This window comes from Plutella xylostella, chromosome 15, assembly GCF_932276165.1.
Source record: "Plutella xylostella chromosome 15, ilPluXylo3.1, whole genome shotgun sequence".
Taxonomy (NCBI): domain Eukaryota; kingdom Metazoa; phylum Arthropoda; class Insecta; order Lepidoptera; family Plutellidae; genus Plutella; species Plutella xylostella.
In genome coordinates, this window is record NC_063995.1 from 2,095,234 (window position 1) to 2,113,748 (window position 18,515).

Sequence of the window (18,515 nt, forward strand, 5' to 3'; positions counted from 1 at the left end):
AATTGTATAATGTATATGATAAGTATTCAAGTTTTAGGATAAACATTGAACCTCACGAAAGTACTGATTCTAAATTGTCCTACGACCAACTTGACGTACTCACTACTCAGTAATCATCGCTTACGTCAACAAACCAAAAACCACACAAAACCCATAGCTGCAAATACGATGCAAACGCGAATGGTAAGCCGCAATTCGCTGCATCATCATGTCATATTACGGGAAAAGATGGCGACACGCCGACACGGTGTCGGTTACAATGGCACCGCACTCGACTCAGCTAAACGCCTGGAGGGTCACTCTAGATTACGAAAAACTGAGTTCTGGAGGGAAAGTGCGCTACCCATGACTCTATCTTGTTGCATTAAACGTGCCGATTACATTACAGTATGTCTAATAGGTTTGATATCTGTCGAAAACTAGGAAAAACAGTAAGTATAATTTTTTCGCTAAAAAAGTGACGCCAATAGCAGAAACTATCATGAAACTTTGACAGAGAATGTATGCAGATGACAGGAGGAAACCAAAAGTTTTTCGTTTTCGTAAATTGCAAAACCCTTACTAGAGTAAAGATCAGTCTTTTCCGTAAGCTAGAGTGACCTAGCTGCGCCCGCGCACATGCAAAGACACCGCCATGCTCGTTATATCCAAGTGTTATTGGTATTTAATTATGTGTTTTGAGCTTAAGAAGCATCGAAATGTAATTTATGTAAATGAAATTTTCTGTTTCATTAAATGCTGTAAACATTAGTAGCTGAATTAAACTGGAATGCTTTACAATGCTCTGATGAATTCAAACTAAAATGACTAAAATATATTTGAGTATTGTTATTGTTTTACAGTGTATTTTATTATACCTACTTACAATTCTACGCTATCAAAACCCCGAAATAAAATAAAGGAAATCTGCAAAGCATTTATTCGCACACGGCAACTCGATACTCCGGGGATCCGGGGCGGCATTACGCCCATAAGATGCCAATTTTATGTCATCTCTTGTCAAAACACTCTAAAATAAAACGAACCACACCTACCTCAATTGACATCGGGACTTAAAATCGACAAATTCAATTTGCTGACCGCATTCGAAGGGTTAAATGTTGGGGTCAAACGCCAAATTATTGGTGTTCAATAATAAAATTATGTACTACATTCGTATTTTAAAGATACACACACAAATGTATTGGCGCTTGAAACTAAAGTTATTTTGGGAAGCATTCGTAACGACAGGCCAAACACCAAAAAATTAAAAGCTAATCAATCAGCTCTAAAAGGACTTCTATAAAACAGACTCAAATAAATGACCAGTTATTAAATTTTTACTACAACCATAAACAAAATTTGAAGGACATACCTAAGAATCGAGTTGCACAGACATAATGGGCCAAAGAGCTTTTTGAATTACTACGCGATAAAACTTGCCGACCATCAAATCCGGTGTCCATCTTTGTCAATAAAGGAAGGTTACTCTAATTTGTCAAAAATACAGACGAACATTACCTGTCGTGTCGTGTCCGTAAGTTTAATCTAACGAGATAGAGTCGTAGCAGCTCTCCAAAACATCTGATTTTCCCTAGTAGAGTGACCCCCTCAGTCTTAAACATGACCGACGAATCGCAATCTGCATCAAAGCATAAATCAGGGTGCACCAAAAAACTCCGCGCTAAAACGTGCGAACATTTAATTGCACCTTTTTAGGGTTCCGTAGCCAAAATGGCAAAAACGGAACCCTTATAGTTTCGTCATGTCCGTCTGTCCGTCTGTCCGTCTGTCCGTCTGTCCGTCTGTCACAGCCGATTTACTCGGAAACTATAAGTACTACAGTGATGAAATTTGATGGGAATATGTGTTGTATGAACCGCTACAAAAATATGACACTAAATAGTAAAAAAAAGAATTGGGGGTGGGGCCCCCCATACATGTAACTGAGGGATGAAATTTTTTTTTTCGATGTACATACCCGTGTGGGGTATCAATGGAAAGGTCTTTTAAAATGATATAAAGTTTTCTAAAAAACATTTTTCTTAAAGTGAACGGTTTTTGAGATATCAGCTCTCAAAGTCGTAAAAAGTATGTCCCCCCCCCTCTATTTTTATAACTACGGGGTATAAAATTCTAAAAAAAATAGAGGTGATGCATGCTAATTAACTCTTTCAACGATTTTTGGTTTGATCAAAGTATCTCTTATAGTTTTTGAGATAGGTTGATTTAAGCTACGGAACCCTTTGTGCGCGAGCCCGACTCGCACTTGGCCGGTTTTTTTTGATAATTTTCGTTTTATTGCCCGGTTTAGTTATCTCTGATCTCTGGTGGTGAGCTGGTGGCGGAAGTTGTAGATAATATATGTTCGGCCTTTATTGCATTGCATGGCAGCCGAAGACAGAGGAGGATGAAGGATAGCAGTTACCTAATTAACAAAAATCGAAGTTACCTAATTAACAAAAATCGCTTTGGAGCAATGTTAAAATTGAATAAATTAGTAATCAAAGTTTATGTGGCTTTTTTAGTATTTTTTGCCATTGTTATTTCTAAACTTCAAACATTTTCTTACATAAACTTGAACGTACAGAAACAATCATAAAAAAATCGTCTCAAACTAAACCGAAGTTGACTATAAACGACAGTATCTAGTTCCATTTTCGGCCATCTTGACAGTACATGGAGCCAATTTTCGGCCATCACACAACACCAGCACGTCCCTACCGGCCACCGTATTAGCCACAGGTCCGACACACGGACAGTTCGCTAATTCGCGTTACGTTCCACACTAATGGCGCAAATTAAATACGTACAATTGTGTTTGGATGCAGATTTTATACTTGTTTAATGTGCGCGTTTATTTTAGCGGCGAAATGTTAATGGTTACAAAATTCAGGAAACCTTACGTTTTGTGCTTTGTAATTGAAATTTTAAGGGTTCAAGTGTCATATCACAAGCATTTATGCTTGTGATTCAACATCCATTCTGGTGGAGAATGATACTTTGCAACAATCGAAGTGTTGGCTCTTCTTGGTTCTAGTCTAGTACTGGACTGTTAGGTATTATAGTCTGAAGATGGTAATATCTAGAGAAGGTACAACAAACATGTATAACCTAACCGCATTATCTAACTGAACCTCAAATCACTAGTTCACACCCTCAACAGACTTGTGGCGGACTTCTAGCCACCACGTTCTGGTGCCACACCACCCGGCCTGGTCGGAGGATCCTCTCTTCACAATGGGGATGCGCTACCACCTTTTCACCCTCAAGCTCATCAAGTTTAGTGTGTAGTTATATCAGCTGTCACATACCCATATTACAGGCTCTGCCTAGCTTTACCCAGCTAAGCTTTCCTAGATGTGCCCCATATATTACTATTACACTCACAAGCAATGAAAAAGCTCCACTGACATATGTACTTACCATCTATGGCAGGTGGGACTTTTTCCTTGCTCGCGAGTGTATTATCATCAAGTCATCACACAAACTAACCTCAGAATTGAAAGCGGGCGCGCGAAACCGGAACACCGGCGGCGAATAAGCCAGCGCGGCGCGGGCCTGCGACGCCAGCTGCACCGCGCCCAGCGCCGCGCGGCCGCCATCAGCGCAGGTGGCCGGCGGGCCGCGCAGCTCCTCGATCTGAGCCTTCAGCAGCTCGTTGCGGAGCAGACAGTCGTAGGCGAGGTGGTCGCGCCCCCCGCCCGCGCCCTCGCCGCCCCCGCCGTCGCCGCGGGGCTTTTTTGCTGGCTGGTTCTCGGTGCCGCGGCGGATTGCTGCAACAAGGAGGTGGTGGTTATAGGTGATGTTAAGGCCGAGGACAGGGTTTGTAGTGCTAATTGGGAGTGGCGTTTGTCCAGCAGTGGACGATTATGGACGGATGATGATGACGACGAAAGCTTTATTGAGGAATTATACGATCCATTGCAGCGCCGCACCGCCTAGATTTTGATTCCGTAAGGCTCGGACTTGTGTGTTTCCGACCACATATTTCTTCAGGTTTCAATACAATCGTAGTATAGTTTAGGCCAAGTCTAAACCCTTCCTTCATTGGAAGAAGGCCCGTGCCCCAGCAGTGGGGACGTAATGGGTCGTGATGATAGTAGTTTAGTTTGTTTGTACTTGAATAATCACTAATAACATAAAATACATGTTTTATAATATATGCGTACCTAATTAATGTTTACCTAATCAACAACAGACCAACCAAATATGCAATAGGTTTCCTGTTGGTTATTACTAATTATTAATTATTCCAAATGCAAGTCTGCACTGATTTATATTTATCATTTGGACAAACCGAACACCTAAGCACCTACAAATAGTAATTTAATTTCGTTCCTCTTGGGAGGCAATATCTCAGAACTGAAAATGACATTATTTTTGGCGAAATATCCCTCCCAGATGGTTGCAATCGTCACCCGCACTAGCTACTATTTTGACTAATGATGATTAGGTCTGTCGCACCAAATTACTACAGACACGAGCGAAAATACAATCATGTCTAGTCAGAAAAAAAATGGTAATCCAGACAGCTTGCATCAGAAGCAGACGATAAAAACGGAAGTCCGTGCGTTCTATATTGATTAATCATACATACTTACATGTTTTTTAACTACTAAACCATTATATTTGCTTCTGCGATACCTAGAGTTTATACAAGAAATAGAATCCAGAATCCTGATCCCAGAACCGTACTTCTTTTAATACCTGAAACTGCCAATGTTGAACAAACGACTAACGTGCAGATCAGATCAGATAATAAACCCTAACGTGACAGATAACAGTTAAACAACAACAATACCCAAATGTTGACAAAGCCCCCGGTCCGGCACTGACAGACGGCTACATTACCCTGATGACATGATTCAGCGGGCACGCGCCGCGCCGCATGTGGCGCACGCACCGGATGATACACTCTGACACATTTCATGCGCACGCGCAACCATACTTTTTTTTGCTTCTTTTACTTCTGATGTTGAAGCATAGTACACTAATGCATTAAAAACTAAAATATAACTTAGAAAATAACATTTAAGCGAACAAAAACAAAAAGGTCAAACGTTTAAAGTCAGCCAAATCGGTACCAACATAAAAAGCTTATAAAAGAACAATACGCCATCCTGTTACATTATTGAACGCGCAACTTATATTTCCTGTAATACTGTCAGGTCGTTACACTTCCTAAAAGGTCCGGTCAAAGTCAAAACTGTATCTAAAATCAACGGAGCAGGTGTCAAATTCTATTATTCATTACATCATGCGTGTCATCTGCTACTTCCTAAATTTTGTCTGGTTTCGCTATCATTTTAAAAACTGCATATGCTTTATTACTCGAAGCCGTACCTTCAACGGACATCAAGCTCTATCACAATAGAATAGGGTTAAATTTCTAAAGGCTCTTGATTACATCGGACCTGAGTTCAGTCACACTTCTTCCTTCCTGAGGCGCAACCATATTGGGTTCAACCGCCGGTTCTATATTTGGCTCTCTACGTGACAATGTACCGACGGACTGTCCAATCATTAATTCAGCTTTCCTAATTCGGCTACATCCTCTTGTATACAAATTTACACCATCCTGGCTCGAGTTAGGGCTGAATATCGCAGATTTAAGAATAGCTAATTGTCTAAACCTAACCGCCGTTTGGAGTCCTCCACCTACATCGCAGCTACCCACATTCAATTTAGATTAGGAGCGCAACTTATAAATTGGCACGCATTTTTCAGCCCACGTGCAATAATGTTATGTGTAATGTAACTCACATAAGTAATGTTCTCGAGTGTTACTAAATCCAAACTTATATAAGACCATAGCATATTTACCCGTAGAAACAAGAAAGTGTAGTAGATTTTTTTTATTCAAACATGAAAAGCAGAAAAGTCATGAAATGTCCAATCTGATAACCGTAAAAATATTTTACAACTATTATTTTATACTGTAATCCAATCCCTATTTCTCCCAACATCTTATCACGAAATAAATGTTATTTACACAATTTGTTGCGTTTAATCCATTTGTAAATAAAGGAATTTATCATTGCGATAATTCTAGCTTGTTACCAGGAGCCCTATGCGGGTCAAGTGTACGGTAACCGTAAAGGTATAAGAGAAAAATAAAAACTATGATAAAGTAAAGTGTAAAATTGGTTTACCTACACTTGTTTCTTTATCATTGTTCAATGTTCCGGAAATATCATCTGTGGAACACAAACGTTCACCGGTGGTCACATGGGAATTTTCCCCGTCCATCACACCTAGACACGCAGTAATCTAGGCGCATGCAGAAATCTAGGCACCGTGCCAGTAGGAGAACCTAAGCACTCATAGGCAAAGGTCACTAACGGTAAACAGTACCTCTGCTGCATCCGTGAGTGTGCATTATGCAACTCACTCGATGCATATTCTATTGAGCTACGCACATCACTTAATTCTCAGAAGCGCGCCCTTACTGTGTTTTAATAGATGATAATGATATTATCTTGCTGATAAGGCTATTATACTATGCAACAAGCAAACCTTATTATTAAAGCCCGATGTCTAGGATATGCTGAATAAGTTTTTACAAGTCTGCAGTAAATCGTTTTCTTTTTGTTGGAATTATTTTACTTTTCCATTTTACAATCAAGTTTAGATTTTCATATTCAGCCTACCGAGTTTAGTGTCAACAGTACCTAAGGCCACAGCTATAGGCCCTAGAAATCCCACATCCGCCTTCATAAATCGAAAACAAAGTGTTTGTTGTACATTCAGTAAGTAAACATCGGGGCCAGAATGCACCGCTTATCGACCGCCCATTCAACACTATCGACTGACCCGGCCGCCGGCTACTGTTTCTTAATCTTTTGTTACGCTTGTCGTAATCAAATTATCGGGTACCGTCAGCAGCAAAGCGCGGACCAAATTAAAACAGTGGCATTGGCTCTTAATTTGAAAATCTTGTTGTTTGTTTGTCAGAATCTTGGAAGTTATTAATTTGAATCCGGAAAGAAAATGGGTTGTAAATTGCTGTCGTTACCAAATGAACAATATCAAACTGTTATACGTAATAAAGTAATAGACAAACATATACAATGACTTTAGCCACATTAAGATAAGAATGCCAATGAACTTGCAGCGAGATGCAGATACGGCCTGTTAAAGACATCTTTATTCTTAACCTTAGTTTTATTACAACAACGTATGTCTTAGCGGAGCAAGATAAAAGCAACTTTGACCATATTATACATAAAATATATATACTATGTATATAATATGTACATGCGCCTGCGCAAACATCATGCACCGGCGCGGCGGTATTCCATGTGCAAACAATCACATAAAGGCATGTTAAAGTTGTTATCACTCAAGTGTTGTAGTGTAGCGAAAAAACTGGTATTGCAGCTTTACTCAAACAAATTTGTATATTACATCGTGCAAAATAGCATTTAAAAGTATAGCTTTAGAGGAATTATTTTCTAACCAAGATATGTTTAGAAAGTTAGCTAGTGCAATTTTACTGCACTTCTACTGCCGGGAAACAAGACTGTCTATAAGAGAAAGCTCACGGAGACGAGAAATTTTATGCTCAAACTAGCATTTAATTATGTGGATCCATAAAGACAATATGGAGTCCGCCATTTTGAAAATCCATTCTATCCAACCTACACGTGGAAAATGGGAAATGAATGCGTCACCCACATACCGAGCGTTGAACCACGAACTAATGAAAGTATTCAAGAGATGAGGTACCGTTTTGAAATGAGAATAGTGGCGGTAATGGCGGCTAAGCGTAGTTAGTTAGTAATTAGCATGATGTAATTAGCTTAACTTGGCTATAAAACTACATTTCTGAGATAATGGAACGCACATGGAAAGACTGAAAGATTGATACTAAAATTAAAATGTTTATTTAAATATGTACAACAACGTGCATCTGAACAAATACTCCTGTGGATTGACTGGTAGAAAATGCTTGTAGCATTAAGTCCACCCTTTGTACACTTATTTTTATATTTGTGCAATAAAGGATTAAATAATAATAAATACAATGTGACACAGGTAAATGAAATGCGTGAAGTAACAGGTAGCCTAAGCGGAAAACCGCACCGGTATAACCAAGCACCAGACGCAATTCTACAAGCATCACTGCTTGGAAAAGCTGCTCTCGAGTCCAATGAACCATAATCGTGAAACATTATTTAGTAAGAGCTGCGAGCGAAGCGCTTTTTGTAGCTAACTTAATTTTTTTGCACCATTTTTACTGAATGGAGTTTTTGCTGATTAGCAGCGCTATAGTGATCATGAAATCCACATTAGCAAGCTTTTCAGTCTATTTTTAAATACATATAGGCGAATCATGGACTCTTTAGATAGCTATACAATAATGTAGTCGAAGTCAATCTAGAGTCCAGATAAATGTCTCCATGCCTTCAAGCTGTCAAGAACCAGGTTGACAGACAGGCATGATGTCAGCGCAACTATTGATCACCTCGCATTGTCTGCCATCGTCCCAAATTCGAGCCGATGACAACTGATTTATGCACAGATGTCAAAGTATCAAGAATAGAAGAAAAACCCGTTGATGATCGTGATCGTGGAAAGACAAAAAATACGCTGACATTAATTTAGTTACGTGTATAGACAGTCGTTTGTTAAAGCTCGCTGTAAGTGTCAAAGCAAGATTTAATTCTGATGTCGTCTGGCCGCTTTTGGAGCTTCTGTCATACGCTTAGGTACAAGCCGTACGCAATCAATATTGGGATCGAAGGAAGTACCTACTTTTCTGATTTTATATTTAAACTAACCTTTCGAATTATCCATTGATGAGTTCCATTTTCCAATATATTCAAATTACATTACCATGACAGCTACAACCACTACTGTCATGTCAGGTGTCAGTAGCGAAGCTAAAGCCCTGTAGCATCTAAACGAGGTCAGTCATGTTTGCGCAAACGAACAAACATGAAAATGCCTATGTTATTGTATGCCGTGCCTATTGTTTGCTTCCGTACATACAGTTATAAGTTGAAACTTGAGAGTTCTTCATTGCTTTGCAGAACCGGGAACAATCCTGAGTCCAGGAGGGTCATACTATCTTAACCAAAAACTAATGAACAAGAGCTTTCCTTCAGTTGGTACTTTTAAAACAACGAGATGAAGTCTTGACCGCAACAGGGTTTCGAAACGTAGTTTTTCGTTAGCTAGAGTGACGTCACTGGTGCAGTCAACGCAGTCATTAGACAACAAAGGTTTGAAAAAACATGCAACTTTGTATGGAAAGTGCGGTAGTCTCTAGAAGTACCTACATTGTGCACAGGACTCTAGGAACCGCTACACAAATAGGCATGAGCATGAGGCAATTAGTAGTTCGCACTTACTACGGAGTACAAAGTACGTGAAGAAAACAGCTAGGCAGGCTCGACGGTGAATCTCATAAGATATGACAGTGTTAAAATGACAAACAATGATTTTTTCACAGAATCTCATAGCAGTTTTTGGCTTATATTTCCGTTTACTTCAAACCTATAAAACCAAGTATTATAATGTTTAAACATAACAGAAATCAGAATATAGCTTCAACATTGTAATTTACATGTTTTTATTTTTTATAACAATTACTAATTTAGAAAAATTCAATGAACGATTAGTGTCTGAGGTCGTCATTATTAAATACCTGCGATAAAAAATTGATCGTTACAATCAATAAAGCTATTATAATCCATTCAGACTTATTTAGAAATGCCATAAAAAGCTGAATATTTAATATTTCGATACCTGCATCAAATAATCTAGAGAGACCACTCCATCAACATTTTGTGCGGAGTGAGAATAAAATCCTTCTACCTATTTATGTTTCCAAAATAGCGTTGAGCTAAGAAAGTGGCGCCACCAGTTTTGTTTAAACCAATCTTGAAATTGAAAAAAAAACTCTTAAATTAAATATACCAAGCAACGATGACAACAAAGATAAATGCTGAACAATCAATAGACGTCGTATTAGTAAAAGGTGGCGGAGGTGAGATCACGACGCTTCGTTGAGCGGAGAGGGTGAAGGCTGGCCAAACGTCATGTTCAGACACGAACAGAGCCTAAATTTATGCACGCGATCATAGTCAACTTTAGAAGAAAAAAATATGTCTTATAAATAGTTGGTGGTGGTGACATCGCAAATAGTGGTATTGTTTTAATGAACCGGTGTAGGAGATTTTGATTTGTCATGGTAGTAAAAAAATAGAGACTCTTGTATGATAATGATATCTGAAATGATAAAATAATTGTGTCTTTAAAGATATGATCAAAACATCATAAACTTGTGCTTTATTCGTTACTAGAAATATTAGGTGCATTATTTAAAGTTCTTATGATTACTAACATTGAATAAAGGAAGCAGGTGACACAATGCCCAATGTTTTAAAAGCTGAGCGTTTAGGGAATAACAATAAAATAAAAAAGGCAAACCAAAAAACAACTTTTAACATTGTAGCGACATTGTGACGGAAAAACAAAAAATACACAAATTGAGTCAGCTGATAGGTGCGTTGAACTTCGCAGAACAGAACCACTTGCAATAGGTACTTTAAATGCTTATGCAATGATGACTATGACATGCAAACTGAATCATCAGTACGGAACGGTATGGCACGGGCAGAGCGCATACACCTTAACAGACCCATTACTTCAAACAAAAAAAAACATCCATTTAAACATCGAGTCACCACTGATAAGAATTCCTAATGAGGAAGTAAGGAAATGGCAACAAGATGATAAGGATGAAACGTAAAATGAAAACAAAAACCTCAAATTCAGCAAAAGCAATTATGTAATTACATAAACATTGAATTATCATCTCCAAATGAGGATGTTCCTAGCGTAGCTCGCATCACAATTAGATAATCTAGACAGGTGACATCACCCACAGCTGATTCAAGAGTTGAAGGCTGGTCGTCGTCAAGTGCCGGCGTAGGTGTGACCAGGTAAGATCTAGGAAACCCTGAAACGGCCCCACTGCACAAACACTGGGCCCCTGATCGAGGTGCCCAATGGTGAGGAGGCGGAAATTTATAGGCTTGCTACTGTTCAAGAGGCTGGTAAGGTCAGCCGTTTTCTAGTGTCTGTTTTTTGTTTCGGATGGAACCAAGACGAGAATATGTCGATCATGATGTTTTATAAGTAGGTAGGTAGTACTACTTATCGATGAAAATATACTACTTCACTGGGTATCAATGGCAGACTGGGGAATATTTTTTATTAATTTACAAGATATGCGACGATCGCGTTTGATCTAGCGTTTTGTGTGCACTCGTAAAAATTGCAAACACTTGCACTTCGGTGCTAATTTACTAAACTGCAAATATGTGCATTGCGCCCACGTACACCTTCGTAAAACACGAGTATGTAATTATTTGCACAGCTGAGAAAATTCCCGTAAAAACGTGTTTGAAATGTTGAGACCGAATCTTTTCAAATGCCTATTTGACGTGCAATTAATTAAGAAAACCACTCTCAAGTTAGGAATGCCAACAATCTAGCAAAAGTTACTGTGCTGCAGTAATCTTTTAGTTTAAATACACTTGCAACGTCTGATACCTACAGACGATAGTGATATCTTATCCGAAACACTATTTGCACAAAATGTAAGTAGGACGTTTTTACGAAGTAGCAGTGTTATCAGTAGGTTGCAGAAGTTATCTTGGCTTGCATTTTTTTCACATTTCAATGCACGATAACAGAAAATAGTTATTTTAAAAGTCACTATCAAAAATATGACTGGGGGTCGTCAAGATGTACAGGTCAGGATCGCATTTTTTGCGACTGCCAACTGTCCTCAAGATAATATAAATTACTGCACTGATTGAGTTTTTATAGGCTACATAAATCATGAAGACTTTATGGTTTTAAAACCAGACAATCCAAAAACTTGGTATCTGAAAGTTCAGCAATTAAATGCTGCAAAAGAATTCCGACTTTGAAAAAAAAACAATAGTGTAAAAAGCAAATCAAAAGAACATAGAGGATGCCATTACGGCCACAAACTGAATTAATAAATGCAATTAAGCACAATTGACCCCCGAGTCAGACCAATTAATTTATTGATATTAGAACCATATCGGGCGCATGCTAATTCCACAGGAAACGCACGTTTCCTTAGCTCACACTCAAACAAATGTACTTAATGGGATTTACAAAAACCGGCCCTAAAGTAAAGCATACTTCATATCAAAGTTAATGTTGCGAAAATGCGTACAAAATCTCGCTGTTTTCTGATTAGGGATTCTTAACACCAAAATCGCGCACCGTATCGGCGCGGGCGCAATACCGACGTAATAAAATCACTGCTAAATGCCAGCCGCGATTAATTCAATCTACAAAAAACGCCGGCTCCTCTGTGCCTAGGGTTGTATTTAGCAAAGACAATAAATCGTTTTTAATACCACCGATTCGGATGGCGTCCCACGGCACGTATTGTTGGCTAGTTAGCCCCTAATGAAGGGCAATGTACTTAAAATATTTACCTGTTACGGTCCAAAGATTGCATGTGCAGTCTTGCTGGTGCTATGGCGACTTACCTGCTTCAGATTAGGTAATATTGACTAGTTTTTACGTGGTATTATTTTATTAGTATTACTACTCTATTGGTTTGATTTGATTCAGGTGAATGAGGTGGAGGATCAGGTTTTTTTAAATACAATATGTGATCTCGAATGCTTTAGCCCGATTTTTGAAGACAACAATCCAAATTTTCACAGGTTCATCGAACTAATTGTTCAAAATTGGCTCCCTTTCATTGCCCGTAAATGGAGATGAAATAAATATATATTTAGGTTTATCAAATACATATTTTTTTAGTTAACCTTATCAATTATAAAAATATAAAATTTTATAATTACTGAGATAGTTGGCACCATATTAAGGGCAGCATAGGGTGATCGACCCTTTAAACGATTACAACCAAGAAAATTATGAAACTAAATATGCCCCATGGCTGAATATCACGCGATCCAGATTTTCCCGACCAAACCGACACGGTCCGCCGACCCTAGGGTATTAGACTAGTCTATAGACTTGTAATGAGTCTGGATTCATCGCCATACATTGTTCTCCGCTCTTCACGCGATGGCAAAAAACTTGCCGTAAATAATTCTTTTGCACGAATGGAATAGTTGCACATTAGTAGGATCGTTCCGTGTTCTTCTGGTCAATGTGACCAAATTCAATCAGGGCACAAGTTAGGTATAGATCGACTATATATAGTATAGACTAACTTCGAACTTAACATAATATTTTATAAATTCAATCATTTTAATCAGAAATGTGACCCAATATAATCTATTGATTCTGGGATACCTGGAATTGATCACATAAACTGTTACTGCTCGAATGGTCTTGTCGATGTTGTTTAGTAATGGGGGGTGTTACCCTACTCCATATTAATGTGATACAAATAGGAAGCCCTCACATTGCAGGGACTTCCTGTGAGAATGAATTGCTGATGCAAAAGTTGATGACTTTAAAACTGATAAGAGAATCAATTTGATTAAATTAAATAATTGACATTATAATACAATACCTAGATTCATCTAGAAAATGTATCTATAATATTTTTCTATTTTTAAGTACCTAGATTAAACTTTCAAAAAAATCAATAATAAAAACACCTTATGAATAAAATTACGACAAATTCAAGAACAAAAACAATGTTTGTATTCCATAAATAGGTGTGCTCAAATCAGAATGTTTTAATACAAAAGGTAGCCAAGCTGAACTCGATAATATCCCTTATGAATTGCTAATGATACTGCATGCATTGATTTAGTTGCATTATGATTGGCTAACAAAAAAAGGTATGGGAACGGAAAACAAAGTACATAGTCAGGAAATGTTAAGAATAGATAGTTAATGAGTACCTACCTATTACCAAGTCCTTAAAAAGATGCCTAATATAACTAATTAACTATTCATCATTTATGTTTGTTTGTTTTGTTTGGCATGACGATTATGTAGTCAAATAAAGAAAGGTGGGCCAAAACAAATTTCCAGGTCACTAAATATAGAATCTTTGATAAACAGTTAAATCTAAAGAAAGACCTTACAATAGAAATAAGAATGGTTTAACTAAAGCTAATTTGTCTGAATGATTAGGTAAATAATAGGCTAGCCCAAAAGGGGTCATCCCAGCACCCATACATTATAGAATAGAATAGAATAGAATACTACTTTATTGACTTAAACTTATACTACTGTTACTACTATCAGAAGATGTAATTTAAATAATATGCCTTCCACAACACTTCTTCTTACTGTATTGGTGACCAACAGTATAGCTTAACCAGTGTTTTTCAAGATTTGCAAGTTAGAAAATTTGATAGTTGCTGACTAACCAAGGTGTACTGAGAGTATATTAGGTATATATATATACTTATTTGATGTGTCATGTTATACCATGCTTTCCACAACAATTGAATATTTTCAGAACCGAGGTACAGAAATAAATTGCAATGAGGCGCTGGAGATGGATTGGCCATACAATGAGAAGACACAACTGTAACCTGCTAAAGTTGCTATTGAGTGGCAGCCTGGCGGAAGAAGGAGACCAGGATACCTGTACAGAGCTGGAGAAGGTCCGTGGGGGCGGAAATGAAGTGAGCAGGTCTATTGTGGGCCCAAGTGAAGGAGTCGGCTCAGGATGGGGAAGTGTGTTGAGGAATGTCTGTAGCCCTAAGCTCCATAGGGGAGTAACAGGACTATAAGTAAGTAAGGTACGGAAGGATGGAAGGCGAGGGACAAAGTTTTGTGCTCCAAGTTCTTAGTTTTTAAGTTTTCGATGCTCCTTCCAGTTTAATTATGTTTAAACTAGCCCACAACCAATCCGGCAACTAATACACCTATTTCAGATTGAAATAAAAAATATTCAATTTATTTTTCCATTACACAAACCACAATAATTGCCAACCACAAAAGTATAGATAGGTAAGTACTATTTTGCTGAATCATTTACCCATTAGGTACCTACAATTGGTCATGAAAAAGTTCCATTGAAAATAAAAAGCCATATTATGTAGAAGAAGTTATACTTTAGCATAAAATATTAATAAAACCTGAATATTTTTAAGGTGTTAATATTTTTATCTTTCCTCAACTTATACACCAATATCATGAGATTATGTGAAAGGGAATAAAATATTATTCAATAAAACCAAATAACACCACAAATTCATTTCATAATACCATAGTCGACAACTAAAATAGATAGGTAAATTTAAAGTTATTTTGTTGTTTGAAATAACACAACATACAGAAACTTAGAACAACCCACAAAGACAACAAGACTCACCTTGAAAGCTGGTCTTCCAGTTGTTGTCCAGCCGGCACGGGATGAACCGGTCCATGGGCTCCGGCCGCACCAGCACCGACGCCTTCTTGCTCACCGGGCTGCACTGCTGCAGCAGCCGCCGCTCGTACGAGTCGTCGAACATTGTCCACTCAACACCAACTGATTATTTCAAAATGTTCCACCACTACCCTCCAGGGTTGACTAATATTAATGGAAGAATCGGACTAGAAGTTTTGATGGACGACTGCCTCTAATAGGGCATAGCGCGATCCCGAAGGGAGTCGTAGACGGAGAGCAGTGAGCGTGCGACCAGCGACCCGTCTCGCAGCCCGTCTACCAACCATTTGACAGCTTGTTGAGGGACACACACACAACACACGTAGCCCTGCCAAGGGACATTGTTCTCGGACTGTGAACCAATTAACTAACGACTTACACGACCACTGTACAGTGATTAATCACTCAAAAACGATAACAAAGCATTGTAATTTTGTTATTTTAGAGTAAATTGTAAAACAAACTCGAATTTTCTAAATCTCTGTGACAAATTATGGCATAAACAAAATCAATGTTGCCATACTAAAAAATATTTTTTGAATTTGAAATCAAACCGTTTTTGTGAAAAATAGACCTAAAAAATTAACGTCAATCTCAGAATATTGACTGTCTCAAGTTTGAGGCCACAAAATTTATTGGTCAAATCAAATCACACTAGTTCAAGTCAGACCCGAACTTATGTTTTTTTTAGGGCATTGTCCTTCGACCAGCAAGGTTCTTGTTATAGAAGTACAGTAGTAGTTCCTTGGTGAAACTATCAGTCCGCGCAGCACCGCTTGCCGTGATAATACAACCAAGGAAGATAAGGTATTTCCCTGACGAGAGCATACAACAAACGGGCGCCAAAATACAGTCGTCATAGAAAATAAAATTAAAAAATAACGTACCTAAAGTAAAATCAGTTCAATGATCTAACTACTAACTATTACTTTATTCTTGTTTACAGTAGCTGGCGACAAGTCCGCGGACAAATCAGCGTGTGAATGGGTAGGTGGGTGCGGCTCGCGAGAGAAGTGATGATGATGATGATGATGATGACTCTTGCTACACTCTGTTATACATGACCTTTTATGTGGCTGGCAAGTCTGAACTTCGTCTTGAACACCCTGTCACATTGAGCACAGTAGTAGAGTCGAGAGAAGTACGAATTGGTACGAATATGTGCAACTTGGGGCTCGTGTAGTGGGTGTGCGATGACGGATTTGTCCACGGAACGGTACGGCTTGGGCTCGGCTCGCGGTGCGTGAAGTGAATGGGGTGCTTAACAAACGAATCTCATTCGTTGGTCCAACAACGCGACGTTGGCTTTCGGCGTTTGTTGGTGGTTGACTTTCTCTTGAACTCTCAGAATAATAAAGTCTTCGACCTTTTTACAGAGATAGTGATCACAGACTATTTCAGCGGTGATAGCTCTCAGTGACAGTCAATGATAGAGGATTCACAGAGTAGGTTGAGACGATTTTGTTTTGTTTACGGTTAAAATCTATCACGATCACTACGGATTTAATTAATGTTTTATTCTAGTCTTTCAATTAACTGTTACATCCTTATCAAATAGATAGCGTATAAGCCTAGTATTGTGGTGCATAATTTTAGCTATGGATAATCGTAAGGAGACTCGTAAAAGAAACGATGCGGCGTCAGATGACGTCCCTATCTATTCACGATTATTTGTTGTGTGCGGCAAAAACGCCAGCGAAGATGTCCTGAGGGAGTTGTTCACTCCGTACGGCGAGATCGAGGACTTCTACTACCCTGTTGACTTCAATACTGGCCTGCCCAAGGGAATTTGTTTCGTGAAGTTTTCGAAAACTTCAGATGCGGCTAAAGCTTTGGAAGCGTTGCATATGAAGAGCGCTCACAAGCTACAGCGCTCCATCCGAGTGATGGTGGCCGCCAGCCGTAACGACATCCACACTGAGGAGGACGCCGATAAATATAAGAGACTCTTCATAAACACTCCCAAGACCATCACAGAGGAGGAGCTCTTGGAACATTTCAGTCAGTTTGGAAAGGTTGAGTCTGTAATCATTCAAAGAGACAGAGAAACTGAGCAACCCAAAGGTTTTGCTTACATCAAATACAGAAAGTTCTCTGAAGCTGCCATAGCTTATGAAGAGTGTGACAAAAAATATAGAGCAGTGTTTGCTCAGCCAAAGGCGTCTAACAGAAAATCGGGAGCTACTTTGGAGCCTAAAATTGGTTTATTAGGGGATCCTTCAGTTGTGATGAGTCCACTTATTCCAATGATGAATGTCCAACCACAAGGTTACACTAGAGTTTTTGTTAACTGTAGCCCATTTTTGACTAACTTTCACATTAAACAGCTGTTTGATTTAATCCCCGGAATGATTGACTGTCGCTATGCAGTAGACCTGGTGCGTGAATATGGAAAAGGATCTATAACATACTCTAGCCAGGTCTCAGCTGCTTATGCAGTGGAGAAGCTTAACCACTTTGAATATCCCCCTGGATGTAAAATATTTGTGAAACCTGACTTTGGTAGACACAATAACATAAACCATACTCCTAATGTTTCTAATGCCCTAAATAATCTTCAATCTGCTATGAGTACAGCACACAACTCTGGCACTCCAGACTTGGCTAAGTTAGCTGAAGCCATTGCTCAGGCTTCCCAACTGATTAAGGCTGCAACAACTGGTGTGACAGAGCAGCATGACCCGGGCAGCTTCAATTACTGCAGTGTGAAGCTGCCCCCACCCCAGCCGCTGGCACACATTGACAGCCCCGTAGCTAAAAGGTGCTTCTTGGTTTGCAAGCCGGAACCTCCATCACTGCAGGTGTTGCGTGATGTGTTCTGTCGCTTCGGGAATTTGATCAATGTGTACACGTTGCCCAACAAGACAGTAGGTTATGCTCGTTATGCTTTAGCACAGTCTGCAGATGAGGCTATTAGGGTTTTACACGGGTCCGAGATATGCGGAGTTCGTGTGAAGGTGTTAGAGGCTGAGGATGAAGACCAGTCAGCTCAGAAAAGACGAAGAACTTACTATTAAAGACAGGACAAAACGACAGACATAATGGATAACAAGACCCATATATTTTTAATCTTCCTATACTTATATCACCAATAAACAATATTTAGTTTTCGTAGTTGTACAAACGAACAGACGAATAAAATGCTTTTAACTGATTGACTGACCTG

General features: G+C 38.9%; 2 protein-coding genes across 4 annotated transcripts in view; one reads left to right on the forward strand and one right to left on the reverse strand.

The window, feature by feature from the left end:
* LOC105380719 (fizzy-related protein homolog) overlaps nt 1-15,861 on the reverse strand; it is a 36,740-nt gene extending 20,879 nt beyond the window's left edge. For all 3 annotated transcript variants that reach the window (XM_048626138.1, XM_048626137.1, XM_048626135.1), the window contains exons 1-2: nt 15,293-15,861; nt 3,475-3,755 (exon numbers count right to left, since the gene is read on the reverse strand). In XM_048626138.1, coding sequence (XP_048482095.1) covers nt 3,475-3,755; nt 15,293-15,434 — 423 coding nt within the window. In that variant the 5' untranslated portion in view covers nt 15,435-15,861. The remainder of the gene's footprint in view (nt 1-3,474; nt 3,756-15,292) is intronic.
* A 985-nt stretch (nt 15,862-16,846) lies between these two features.
* LOC105380717 (RNA-binding protein 45) lies at nt 16,847-18,504 on the forward strand. The gene has a single exon (XM_011550309.3). The coding sequence runs from the start codon at nt 16,948-16,950 to the stop codon at nt 18,364-18,366; it is 1,419 nt and encodes a 472-aa protein (XP_011548611.3). The 5' UTR covers nt 16,847-16,947; the 3' UTR covers nt 18,367-18,504.
* Nucleotides 18,505-18,515: the final 11 nt, after the last annotated feature.